We start from the raw sequence: 14,393 nt of genomic DNA, 5'->3' as shown, positions 1-14,393 counted from the left end.
CTCACTTTCATGGACCCAAAGATTTTAAGAATAATGCACACCTTATGCTACAACTAAAAAGATTCTAGGTATTGAGTTTTATTCCTCTCTTTCTTTAAATACTGTTTCTAGCCATTATTCTAAGGAACATTTGAATAATACTTAGGATGTTCTAGCATGTCTAAATATTTTCACATCACTATATCATTGCAAAACTTACAGGAGAAAATTAATATACTAACATTTTAAGAGCTTGTAGAAAACAGAGAAAAGCGAGAGGATGGGAGCATCCAGGATCCGGATATCGCCCATGAGTTCCATCCCCCTGTTTTCTGCCCCTCCTGGAAGGCTTTGTAAAGTGTTTTCTTGGTTTATCTTTTCCACTTCTCATCTGTGCCGTTTCAACACAATCTAATTTGGCTTATGTCATCATTGTTTTGAAGTGGCTTTCTCTCCATTTAATTGACCTTTCATCTCTGTCGATTATGCCACTGCTCTCTGTCCTCCAGACCATCACTTTGTTTTGCTTTGTTTTGGGGGTCACACTTGGCAGTGCTTGGGAACTGCTCTTGGCTCTGTGCTACTTTCTCCATGGGCCAATCCCATCAGTGCCTGATGGGACATTGCAGTGCCAGGGATGGACCTTGGGCCTCCTGCATGCAAAGCCTGCACTTCAGTCTGTGAAACTATTTCTCCACACCTCAACCTTTCAATTTTTTCTATTATCTATTATTTTCTATTATCTATTATTTTCTGTCCCACTACTATTGTTTTTCTATTTTTCAGCCTGTTTCTTGAAATGCTTTCTTTCGTTTCCCCTCACTGACTCATATTTCTCTGCTTACCTTTTGAATACCTGTCTGGTTCTTCATCCTTCTTATATTTTCCTCTTATGTATTCGTAATCCTACTGCATTTTCTGCTCTGATGACTTTCACATCTGTGTCCTTAGTCCAGGTCTTACTTCTGCACTCACACATCCCTGTGTCATATGCAGCTGATTTTTTTATTTTCCCTGGAGAGATATATGACTAGCTTAATTCAACTCATCATACCACCTGGAAATCCAACGTATAATTCAGCCATCTCCTTTGTCACTCTCTACAGATGCCACTGTCACCAGACTGGTGAATCTGGCTCTCCTCTACCCTTCTCTCCCAGAGCATTGTGAATATTGTTCCTGTATAGTCATCCATTTGATATCCCTGTCTTCATCCTTTTTCCTGTCCTTTGAAGTCATCTTCCTAAAACACGAATCTGATCATGCTACTCGTTTCTTTAAGCCTTCAGGTGGCCCCCAGTCATGGCACCATTCACAATGCCACACCTGTTTATTTTTTTCTCCCCCCATCCCCCGCACCCGTTTAGAGAACTGGATTGCTCTATAACAAGCAATCAAAGTAAAAGTGATTTTATTAACATATCTCATCTTTGTCAACATTTAGAATAAATAGTCCCATTCTAATTTACATGATATACTCTAACCTCTCTTCTCTTTAAGGTATTTTAAGTATTATTTCTATTTGAGATAATAAAGCTCAGTAAAGCATGGGAGACTGTTTGCATATATATATATATAAATTTATTTATCATAACTACTGTTTTTGTTTTGTTTTGTTTTGTTTTGGTGCCATACCTGCAGTGCCCACAGCTGGCTCTTCATTCTGGGACCACTCCTAGCTGGGCTCAGGGAACTATCTGGGGTACCAAGGATCAATCCCAGATTGTCCACATGCAAGACAGATGTTCTGCCCTCTGATCTATCTCTCTGCCCCCTATCATAACTGCTGTTAATATAATTTCTTGACTGAAATAGTTTGCTTCTTGAAACAAACTATTTTTGTCTATATAATTCAGTTCAAAACAAGCAATATTGAAATTATGTCATTAGCATAGAGGGGTATACTCCTTTTTATATTTATTCTGGCAGGGGAACAGAAATTCAGCGAATTCTCAGGCACAATCAAATATTAGCTTGAAAAGTGTCTAAGCAATTTCTTTCCAAGGAGTTGATCAACTGTGATTCTAATAGTGTAGAAAGCACTGCAGCTGCCATAAAGTAATATCAATATCATACAGTTTGCTCACAATCACTTTTTATTCAGAATTAAATCTGTTAATTTTTACCTTGATCTTGGTATTTTTGTCAGTATGATATATATGTGTGTATATATATATATATATATATATATATATATATATAATTGTAGTGGGCTGGAGCAATAGCACAGCGGTAGGGCATTTGCCTTACAAGCAGCCAACATGGCCGACCCGAGTTCGATTCCTCCACCCCTCTCAGAGAGCCCGGCAAGCTACCGAGAGTATCTCGCCCACACAGCAGAGCCTGGCAAGCTACCCGTGATGTATTCGATATGCCAAACACAGTAACAACAAGTCTCATGATGGAGATGTTACTGGGCCCACTCGAGCAAATCTATGAACAACAAGAGGACTGTGACCGTGACTATATAATTGTAGTAGCACTGTGTACTGTTCTTCTGTTGTTCATCGATTTGCTTGAGCGGGCACCAGTAACATCTCCACTGTGAGACTGGTTACTGTTTTTGGCATATTGAATACCCCACAGGGAGCTTGCCAGGCTCTGCCATCTGGACGGGATACTCTCGGTAGCTTGCTAGGCTCTCTGAGAGGGATGAATGAATCAAACCCAGGTCGGCCACGTGCAAGGCAAATGTTCTAGCCCCTGTGCTATCCCTCCATAGCACTGTAGCACTGTCCTCCTGTTGTTCATTGATTTGCTCGAGCAGGCCCAGTAACGTCTCCATTGTGAGACTTCTTGTTACTGTGTTTGGCATATCGAATACGTCACGGGTAGCTTGCCAGACTTTGCTGTGCAGGCAAGATACTCTCGGTAACTTGCCAGGCTATCCAAGAAGGACGGAGGAATGGAATCTGGGTGGGCTGGGCCGGCTGCATGCAAGGCAGACACCCTACCACTATGCTATCGCTCCATCCCATTGCTCCATAATTGTAAAGGCTCTCCCATTGATCATCGATTTGCTCGAGCGGGCCCAGTAACGTCTCCATTGGAGACTTTGTTGTTACTGTGTTTGGCATATCGAATACCTCACGGGGAGCTTGCCAGGCTCTGCCGTGCGGGCGAGATACTCTCGGTAGCTTGCCGGGCTCTCCGAGAGGGGCGGAGGAATCGAACTCGGGTCGTCCATAATTGTAGTAAATAGAAAAATTATGATGCCTAAAATCAGTTATATCATCATAAGTACCATATTTAGGGGATTAATATGCAGTTTGTAAAAAAGAAATCTCGTTTCCTGTTTACAGTGATAGACTGAGCATACATATTTATTTTCCGTCTCTTCTAAGAGATCCCTTTAAAGTGAGAATAAGATTTAAAAAAAAAGAAAACGGAGGAGGAAATTGGAAGGAGGAGGAGGAAAAGAAGAAGAAACTCATTACAAAGAGAATTCAAGTCTGCAAGTGTGTGGGGGAGTGTATCTTAAGTAGACAGGAAGTTTTAAACCATATTTTTTTCCAAGAGAAAACTGTAGTTGATGGAAATGCATGAATGGATAGGGCTCGTTAAGAAAACTGCATGCCAAAATATGTAGGACCTGCTGCAGGGATGCCTGCCAGAATCACAGAGAAGCTCAAAGTGCAAAATTATGAAGAGCAACACAGAGCCTGACAACTTGGCTATTAAATTAAAAATTGAAAGAACTGCTAGACCAGTTTTACATTGTCCCCACTTTCTTTTTCCATATTACAGATCATCAGCTAAAGGGTCTTTTTTTTTTTTAAAAAAAAAAGAAGAACCTGTAAGATCACTTTCTTGGTATATTAAACAACCAATAGGGGAAATTTGAGCCTGCTCTAAATTTGGTGTGCTCCAGAGCCAGGCATTCAAGAACTGCCAGCTTATAATGGCTATGTTCACAGAACTCCCCCTTGGCATTCCTGTTCAGAGTTAAACTTACATGATGAGAAAACAAAGACACACCGTGTATGACTGTAGAGGAAAGCAATATCAACTTCACAGGGCAACTAACCCTGATCTTCATTCTTACATAAAAACAGCCCATCCAGGATCACCAGAGAGATAGAAAATTAGAAAAATGTGAAATTAAACCAAGATAAAGAGAGTCACCTCAGAAGATGTAGAGATATTCTAGAGAATAATAGTGAAACAAAAATAAAACAATGTCAGTGCCTTCAAAAATATTTGAAAAGTTATTTTACTCGTAAAATAATGATTCTGTTAAAAACAAAAAATAAAAACAGGAGTAAAGTGCAAAATAGGTTTCCAAAGGATACCTGAGAAGCAGTACTATTTATGTCTATTTTAAAAAATACTGAAACATTGCCTTTTATTTTTATATATAAACATATAGATAAAATAAATCAAGTGTGGGAAGGATTCTCTCTAGGGTACCTGAAGAAAGTAGATTGGAAGCAGATCTGGCTATCCTTGGAACATTTATTTTGTTAGTGAAAGAGAAAAGTCTAAATCAAAAGTAGAGAAAGTTGCTGTCTGTTAAATATGGGTAGCTTTTATTTTAAATGATAGATGCCTATTATATTTTTCTGTGTAAATTTGAAATGTCTGTGATTAAAATTTCAAAAATTTAGAATGTTGCATTATGTAAAATATTTGCATGCCTTATAAATAAAATGTCATATGATCTTTACTTATGATACAGTTGTAAAAAAAGAAAATCTGAATCACTAGGCAGTTTGATATCATGACAATTGGGCATCTGGAAAAGAGGATATACCCTCAGTACTCCTTAGCTGCACAGTAAGTAAGCAACCAGGTATAACAATAATAATAGAAATACTATGTCAGTTTTTTAGTTCCTATAATCTGTAGAAAAGCAGGAAAGAATTAAGATTGGTTATTGGACTAGGGAAAGTACTGGTAGAGGAAGTGTCAGGGTGCTCAGACTGTGTTGCAGAGTGGAGTATCTAAAGATATTGAGCTCTAGAATAATCGTGCATTCACTTACTCATTCACAGATAGTTACTTACCTTTTTTAACAACACTCATATACCAGGAGGTTGGCTATAGAGTAGTAAGCTAAAGCAAACTTAACTTCCTGCTCTTATTCGAGATGAATTTACTTTTGAGTTCAAGAGACAAACATTCCTTAACATGATTTAAAACTGAAAGCCAAAAGTAATGTAACTACCAAAAATTGGAAGGGGAGGTATATGTGGATACTATTTAAGTATAAATATTAAATCATAATCTTTCACAAGATGATTCAACTTAAATGCTATTCAGTGGTGGAAATGTACTTTATTTGTATCAGTGGTATCCAGTTGGTTGATAGCTGTTAACTATATGTGGCTGCTGAGAACTGGAAGTGTGGCTTGTGTGACTGAGAAATAGAAATTTTGAATATGTGTGTGGGGGGGTGCTGGTTTTGGGGTCACACACAGTAGTTCAGACTTACATGTGATTTTGCACTCAAGGATCACTCCAGGCAGGGCTTTGGGGGAACCAGATGGGATGCTGGATTTGAACCCACGTTGACCACATGCAAGGGAAGTGCCCTACCCACTGCACTATCTCTCTGCTTCCACAAAATTTTAATTTAATTTATTTTCAGCTCATTTAAATTTAAATTGTTACATGTGACTGGTTGTTATTGTATTAGACAGTACAGACTTAAAATGAACCAGTCAGGAAATAGTGGTATAAGTATATGTGTTAGACTTAAATCAAACCTGTTAAACATGGTTATCAGTGACACATCGGAAAAACTGAAAGAAAATAGTTCACTCTTTGAATTTCTTCTATCTACATATATTTTAGTTGATCAGTACATAAAATTTTGGAAGAATTCATAGCAAGAAAATGAATCTGTGCCTTTGAGAAAGGTAGAAATTGACCTGATAAAATGGAAAAGCCTCCTGTGTTAAAAGGTAGAGGTGAGATGGATAATAGCATGGTGTTTTGGATTTGTTTTTGATTTACTGTTTCAGAAAGAGTAAAAGTGGGAAGTAGGTTCATTGTATACAGAGGAATAAGACAAGGAAATAGAAGTTATCAAATAATGGCAAAACTTTGGCCCCCAAACTGAGTCTGCCTAGTAAGGGGGGTCCTGGGATGGAAAGGATGATATAAGGGCATTGTTTCAGGTCTTTGGCACTTGGTAGAGGAGAGGTGAAGTAACTCTTGTACATTAAAACCAGACATGTCAGGCCCAGAGGGATAGCACGAAGGTTAAGTTGCTTGCCTTGAATATGGCCAACCCCTTTCTCCCATTTTATCCCTAGCAATGTATATGGGCCCCCATCTATTGGCAGGAATGAGCCCTAATCACAGTCAGGAATAAGCCTGAGAACTCCATGTTAGTCCTGGTGAATTACCTCCTGCCCCCCCAAAATACATTAACACTGCCATAACATATGACCCAGAATATGGTCATATGTTATAGCAAACAATTTTCAAAAATGAGTTTTCCAAAAGGGTGGGAGAGGACCCACCAATAATAACGTTATTGTAAATCAATCTAAAAGAAGTTGGAAAGAAAAAAAGTGGGAAGTGGGGAGTAAATAAAGGAGAAGTAAGAAAAAGAAAAAGAAACGTCATTTATATTTTTCCATATTGGATGATACAGAAATATAAATAAATAAATGCACTATCATCTGATTTGGTAGAAATTTGCACAGAAAAACTGGAAAAATATGTGGATATTGGGGGAAATAAATTAGAGTGAACAGAGTAACTTTGTATGGGCCATGGTGTTAACTGTTTTCTGCTACTAACTGACCTGTGAATTGAATGTTTACTATAAAAATGGGCCTTTGAGTGTGTGTGAAATAGGAAAGGGTTAAGAATCATTCTTTTAAAAAATGAGATAAAAGTTATTCTTTTTTTCTTGCTTTTTGTGTCACACCCAGCGATGCACAGGGGTTACTCCTGGCACTGCACTCAGGAATCACTCCTGGCAGTGCTTGTGGGATGATATGGGATGCTGGGGATTGAACCTGGGTTGGCCATGTGCAAGGCAAATGCCCTACCCACTGTACTATCACTTCGGCCCCGATAAAAGTTATTCTTGAGTGTCAATCAAATGAATAGTTTTGTAGGAATAAGAATTTTTTTCAATTGAATCACTGTGAGATAGAGTTACAAAACTTTCATGTTTGAGTTTCAGTCATACAATAATTGAAGACCCATCCCTCCACCAGTGCACATTCTCCACCACCAGTGTCCCCAGTATATCCCCCCTTCCCAACCACCCCCTCCCTGCCTCTATGGCAGACAATTTCCCCCATATTCTCTCTCTTTACTTTGGGGCATTATGGTCTACAACATAGAGACTGAGAGGCTATCACTTTTGTTCCTTTATCTACTTTCAGCACATCTCCCATTCTGAACGATTCCTCCATCATTGATTTAGTGATCACCTCTCTCTTCCAGTTGCCTTCAACCCCAGCTCATGAGACAGACTTCCAACAATGGGGCAATAGGAATAAGAATTTTAAGCTTCAAGCAGTTCTTGTTAGTAGGGGCTCTTCATAGAGTTTTCTTACTTGGATTGAGTTAACTAGTAAGATATGTGTGGATGGGGAAGTTAACCAATTCTGACCACAGAGAAACCAAAAGCTTTAACTTCTGCAATATGGTTTTAGAATTATAGAGCTGGGCTGGAGCGATAGCATAGCGGGTAAGGTGTTTGCCTTGCACATGGCCGACATGGCCGACCTGGGTTTGACTCCTCTGCCCCTCTCGGAGAGCCCGGCAAGCTACCGAGAGTATCTTGTCCACACGGCAAAGCCCGGCAAGCTCTGCGTGACTTATTCAATATGACAAAAACAGTAACAACAAGTCTCACAATTTGTTGTGAGATGTTACTGGTGCCCACTCAAGCAAATCGATGAACGGGAGGACAGTGCTACTGCTACTGAGAGTTGATACAGACCCAAAATGGTTTCCCATGGAAACCATTCACACACATGTATATGCACGGTATATAGATATGCAGATCTATATGTGTGTACATAGGAATTATTGTCTATTAATAGAAATGATAATTATTAAACCATCATCTAACCAACTGAGATTTATTGTATTCAGACTCTTTTTGCATTGGAAATATTTGTAATTGCATTTTAATGAGTATAATTGACATAAGTATTTATTTCACATTTAACACAAGCCTGTATTTGTATTTATTGCAAAGTAATCATTACAGTATGTCTAATTAACATCTGCCACAATGAATAGCTAAAAACAAATCTTTTTATTGAAGCTCATGAGAACTTCTAAGATATGTTCTCTACAGCTTTCAACTATATAATAAAATGTTAACAAAATATTTCAATTCAATGAACTCCTGTTTGTGACAGTTTCTGCTATGACCTATTCATGGCTCATGTGACTTATTATGGTCTCTAATCTTTATTTGGGGTGGGGGGGGGATGTAGGAGATGTGAAAGCGGAATAGAAGGTGTTGTTAATGTAAGAGTAAGAGAATGAGGGTTACTTTCCTAGATGTGTTACAGACAGGATTGTTTGTAATCTGATGCTAAACAACTTGATTTAGAGAGTTTTGAAAGGAGGGAAAGATGGTGGTTAGAGAGATGAGAACATTTTTCTTAGGAGGCAGTTGGAGTGAAACATTTAACGTTGGTCAATATAATGCTACTTGAGAAGAGTTTCACTTTACATAATGGGATCCAAGTAGGGCCTAGTCTTCTTCTCGAGAAGGAATTATGGGAAGGAATTTATGTGAACTATGGAGAGTCTTGAATTTTTTTCTGTAAATTTACATTATGTGTGTAAAGAATATCACACTGGGGTCTAAAAAAATAATTATAGTGTAGACAGTGGCAAACCCCAAGAATCTCTATTAAGCTGAATCTCTTGCTCCTATGTTTGAGATGTAAACAAACATTCTGGAACTTCTTTACAGTATCAGTATCAGTAATGTTATGTCTGCAGATTATTTTGCCTGATGTTGATAAAACTGAATCAAATGCTATGTTCCAGTTTTTCTTTTAGTCACAGTACCTGCATTTATTTGTTGATTGGAGTAGAGAATTATTTGAGGGGACAGTCTGTTTACTTAGTAACATATTCCTGGTAATAATAAACTGATATCTAAAAGTTACAATTTACATTCTTGAAATAAAATGATAACAGCCTCCAATTCAACTTCATCAAATAGAAATAAAGGGATATTTTGGGGGTGGAGCCAGTCATTTCTGTTTATACAGGTTTTCACATGACTTTTCTTTTAAAGAGTGCATGGAATGCATCCAAAACAAATATTTTTTTTTTGTTAAATGAGAAGACCAAAAGGGAAATCCTAGAAAAAGGAGGATGGATGATCTTTCTTTAATGTCAAAACTGACATAAACACCACCACCCCCCCCTTTTTGCTCAAGATAATTTTCTCAACAAGACACAGATTGCTTCAGTCTTTGCCTATCTATCACCCTTTGAAGCACTTTCCTTATTATTAGGAGTGGGGGCAGGGTTTCCTTTGAGGATTTTTACAGCAGTGAAGAGTTCCTCCTTTAAATACTTTCACATGATGAGGGAATTCCGCTTTCAAAGTGCTGTCATCACTGTGGCTTCTCTGCCATGAGACAATTTATTCTCGGGTGAAAGTCCTTCTTGGTTTGATTGTCAATAAGGACTTACCTTTGTGATGAATTCTATTTCTGTAGAACTTTGCTTTTCCTGAGAGACTTGGCTAAAGAACCCTACATTCTCCTTTGTTAACCTCACTGTTGAGGGTGGCCATGATTGTCTTCTGGAGGTGCATGAGGGAATTTTGTTGTTGTTTTCCACACCACTTTCCTGTCTATCTCCACTAATTAGGATTTTTGCCACATAAAAAAATGCAGATTTCACTTTAACAACTTTGGCAACGCAAAGGAACTCTGTGAATTATAGATAGTTTTGACACCCTTGCAAAATCCAGTATTTATTCTAATGCTTAAGAAACACCGTGACAAACAATTCCAGTGAAAAACTTTCCAACAATATTGAATTCTTTGGGGAAATTCTATTCTATATGATCCCATATCACCATGTTCTATTCTTGGATGAAGTTTTCTGGAAAATACGTGAATATTTAATTCATGGAGACAAAAATTTATAGCTGTCTGACTTATTTCATAGTTCACTCAAAAGCAGTTCTCCTACCCAAATACAGGTTCTAGAAAAAAATTAGAATGAGAAACCCCAAATAGCATGTACAGTTTTGTCAGTACACTCTTAAGGGCGAGACCTTAAGTATTTGTGGTTGTTTCACATAATTAAGTAACCTATGTATCAAACAACATAGCATCATTACTGCTGCTTTATTTTTTAATTTTTGGTGGTACCAGGTCTTGAACCTAGGGTCTCCTATATATGTGAAGTGGATGCTCAACTACTGAGCTACACCCTAGTTGTGCAATGTTCCTCCTGAGCTTTCCCTTTGAGCAATTTTATCTTTAGAGAGTGAGATAATTCAAATATCTTAGGATATACTCATGGCTTCCACATCTACTCCTAAGGGCAATAGTCTAACAATCCAGAAATGGCATTGAGAATATTTATTTAAACTTGAACAATTCATCCATCATATTATGTCCACATGATTCCTCAGCTTTAAAGAAGAATGTGAAGTATAAAAAGAGAGCCCCAGACTAAAGTCAAAACAGTCATGTTTTTTAGCTCAGTCTCTTACTGCTCGTATAATATTGGCAAGCAACTTATCTTTATTCTTCACCCTTCCCTTTACCCCAGAATGGGAAGAAACATGTGACCTAGATAGTTTCCATGTTTTTATTATCCTAGGTGACTAATTAAGCTACTTTACCTACATAGAGGGTCTTAATTATAATGATTGAGCCAAGTCAGATACTTCAGTGGAAAATTAGCACGAAGATTTCTTAATCTAATCTGTGAAAAAGGAGTATGATTATATTCTTTTTCTCTCCTCTGGAGCTCTGTTATGAGCCACAATTTTTCATCTATTTGTTTGTTGACGGCTAATTGGAATAGTCTTAAGAACCTTTGAATTTGCCCATGAGCTCCCCACCAAGGCAGGCAGTGAGAGCACTCAGCTTCAACTCTGCCTTTTAAGTGCTTGCCACTCATCAGTGAGAAAAGCATCGAAAAAGATCAGTCACAAACCCAATCTAATAAGTATACGGTTCAGAAGGAGTTGTGGGAGGTGGGAGAGTTTGAGCAACGTGGGCTTGAACCAAGTGGGTTCATTCACCTATCTGCAAATTGTTTCCACCTTCATGGATACTACTCTGCAGATGCAGAAACCGTATATGTGAGGGTTGATTATAAATTATATGTGGATCTTTCACTCATACTAAGTGGTTGGTGCTTTAAATGCCTGCTTTGTTTAGGATTGAGTGTTTGTGTGTGTATGCATATATATATATTATGTATAATATACATTATATTATATACCTTATACATAAGTGTAATGTATATAATTTTCTTAAATCTATTTTAAATTCTAGAGATAGAAAAATGGGGGGGTGGAGATAAGCTTTATGGTAAATTTTAAACATAAAAAATACAGAATATTTTTTTCTTTTCATAAACACATGACTTTATTTTAATGTTCTCAAATGTCACTGTTGTCTGTGGTATTCCATCATTGAACAAAGAATGTGTGAATGTGTGAAGTAATAATTAAACCAATAGCCTTTCCCTGAAATATGTTCAGACTTTCTTCAGAGTTTAGAAAATAGTTAGAAATGAATTTCTTAAAAACCATTAGTGTAAGATTCGAGAGATGACTCAAAAAGATGTGGCACATCTCTGGAGTACACTAGGTCCAATTCAAACTCTGGCCCAGCATAGCTCCCTGAGCACTGCCATGTGAGACCTAGTGACTTGCACTCCTTTGGTGACCCAAGCCACAATCAGGTAAGTCTTACCAGGAGTGACCATGCCTCCCACTCCAACATGCTGGAGAGGTCACCCCCTAAAGAACAATAATTTGTCTTGTGCTCCATTTTTAAAAACTTATATCTGGAAGGCTGTGATCTATAGCAACCTTGAATTCAAATCAGAATTGGAAAGTATTTAAATTGTGTGGGTTGATTCTGACACTGACTCTGAGGCTATCTTGTTGCACAGAGGGGACTGGGCTGCTTGGAGAACTTCTTACAAAAACTTGGCCTGAGTTAATTTGTTTTGCTTGAAACTGGAAATCATATTGTTGAAGTTTGCATTCTGTTTTCTTTCAGTAGGTGTATTAGCACAAAGCACCATGTTTTAAAGGGCTCCCTCCTTTCTGCAGAAATATATTTGGCTTCTGCAAGGGAAAAAAATTGTACCAGCAATTCAGCAACATAGCACCTCTTTCATCATATTGGGGATGCAGGCTTCAGTTCAGTAACTCCAGACATATTTTCTGGAAACATGTAAAAACATGCCCATAAGTACTGAACATAAAACCAGACTGTACACTCATAAACATTTGTACAATCCTATGGTCCACTTACCATTGAGTTTCTTAAATCTGTCTGCATATTTTATAAATCCTTATAATAAATGAAAATTGAAACAAGATGCCATTAGAAAGAAGGTGCTATGAGGAGCACTGCTCCTTGACTTTCTCCTCTGATAGGAGCAGTCCCATTGATCACAAAATAGAACAAAGCTATGCTTTCCCAGATAACTCCCTATGCTGAGAAATTAGACAAAGGTGGAATGAACAGAATATTACTTGCATATATTTCAGCTATCCAGAAGAGAGTACAGCTAAGCATGCTTCCTAAAAGAGGCATAGAATAAGTGGAAAGTTAACAGCCAGACTAATTGGACTGTGTTTTGGAAAATATTACACTGGAAGACTCCTGGTACATCAGAGCTATGCCAGTGCCTCTGAAGGGGTTGGTGAGGGAGCTTTATACATTCAGGGATGTGCTGGGAAAACCACTGGGTGGTCTAACCCAGTTTCATGAAATATAAAATCCAAATGCAACTTTAATTGGATGTGGGGAAAAGTTCTTAAGAAACAGTTTCACTAGGATTGCAATGGTTGCATATTATTTTTCTTTAGCTTTTGACATTTTCATCTAGGTTGAAAAAGTTAAGCGTGATTTATATGTTAAGGATTTCCATGCTGGGATCAGTATTTATTTAAATATAATTGTAACCCAAGGCTGTTTCTCTCCCTTCTGTTTTGGTTCTTGTGCCTGCTGTGCTCAGGTTGGCCTTCGTTCCATGATGTGATTAGTTCCGACTCCATCACGTTCACAGATGACTTTTCCTACGGGATGCACAGAGTGGAGACAAGCTGCTCTCAGGTCAGTTTTACCCACTGTTCACTTAATGTTGCCAATTGTTGAAAGATTCTTGATTCTCCTTAAGGTAGCCACTAAGTTCAAGTGACTAATCACAAAGGGGCCAGAGAAGCAGAAAAGCTATGTCATTACTCGTCTGAAACTACCTTATCGTGTGCTCCCATTCCACCTTCCTAGAACTCACCATCAAACTTCCTCTTCAAGTCACCCAAAGAGAGTTGTTTCTGGTTTCTTTGTTGCACCATGTTTGAGCGACTGCCAGTGGTAGAGCTCGGACTGAAAGTGGGTGCACAGAACTGCAGTGAACGGGACGTGATGTAAACGTCAGATTATGGATGGCTACATAACAAAACCTTCATAGGCCCTAAAAGCCCATTGAATCGATGGAAGGTGATTTTTTTTCCCCACCGAAGGTTCTGTTTAATGGTGCTTTACTTTGCTTTAAAAAAAATTCAAGTATAGAGCCTGCATGTCTGAGCCCTGAAATTGACCCATACAGAATATTTTGTTGGGTGATATCTGTTGCTTGTGTCTGACTGAGGTAAAGGGGGCACAACCAGGCAGTTGTAATCAAAGTGATTTCCACGTGGGCCTCCCCTCGCATTCTTCTGCCTGCCCTTTGACCCCCTTCATCAGGCACAGGTCTTTAGGGAGTAGGTGGCATATTTACTGCCAAGTAGGGAGGGATATTGGTTTGAACCTAACCATCTGACAAATTTGTTTTCATTCCTGTCTTTTCTTTATTTCCTTTTCTTTTCTTTTCATATCTTTTCTTTTTTTCTTTTCTTTCATTTCCTCTCCTTTTCTTTTCCTTTTTAAAAATAAGGTTGGCAAATTTTTAATGTCTTTTAAGTATAAAACTACTTTTCCCCATGAAAAGCAGACTCATGCATATATGATGTATGTCACATTTCAGTATAATCTTGTTTTTCAGATGTGAGTATCTGAGCAAGATAATGAAACTTTGTATTTCTGGGTTTCACCCCCAGAGATTCTATTTTAATTTGTCTGGATGAGGCCCCAACATCAGTTTTGTTAAAGGGCCCTAGTCACTGCTCATGTAATTTATGTGAGGTAGATACTATTATTCTCTTATTTTATACTTGAGGAAACTGAAGAACACGGAGGGCTACTAAATTTGTGTAAATT

At 38.1% G+C, this 14,393-nt stretch overlaps 1 protein-coding gene across 1 annotated transcript in view; it reads left to right on the top strand.

Moving 5' to 3' along the window:
* The window catches only part of MSRB3 (methionine sulfoxide reductase B3), a 203,598-nt gene that overhangs the window by 179,559 nt on the left and 9,646 nt on the right, over positions 1-14,393 (top strand). The window contains exon 6 of the mRNA XM_056130757.1: positions 13,150-13,247. Coding sequence (XP_055986732.1) covers positions 13,150-13,247 — 98 coding nt within the window. The remainder of the gene's footprint in view (positions 1-13,149; positions 13,248-14,393) is intronic.

The sequence above is a fragment of the Sorex fumeus genome, unplaced genomic scaffold, assembly GCF_029834395.1.
Source record: "Sorex fumeus unplaced genomic scaffold, SorFum_2.1 ptg000081l, whole genome shotgun sequence".
Taxonomy (NCBI): domain Eukaryota; kingdom Metazoa; phylum Chordata; class Mammalia; order Eulipotyphla; family Soricidae; genus Sorex; species Sorex fumeus.
The sequence above is the reverse complement of the archived record's forward strand: the minus strand, read 5'-3'. Positions and strand labels throughout refer to the sequence as shown.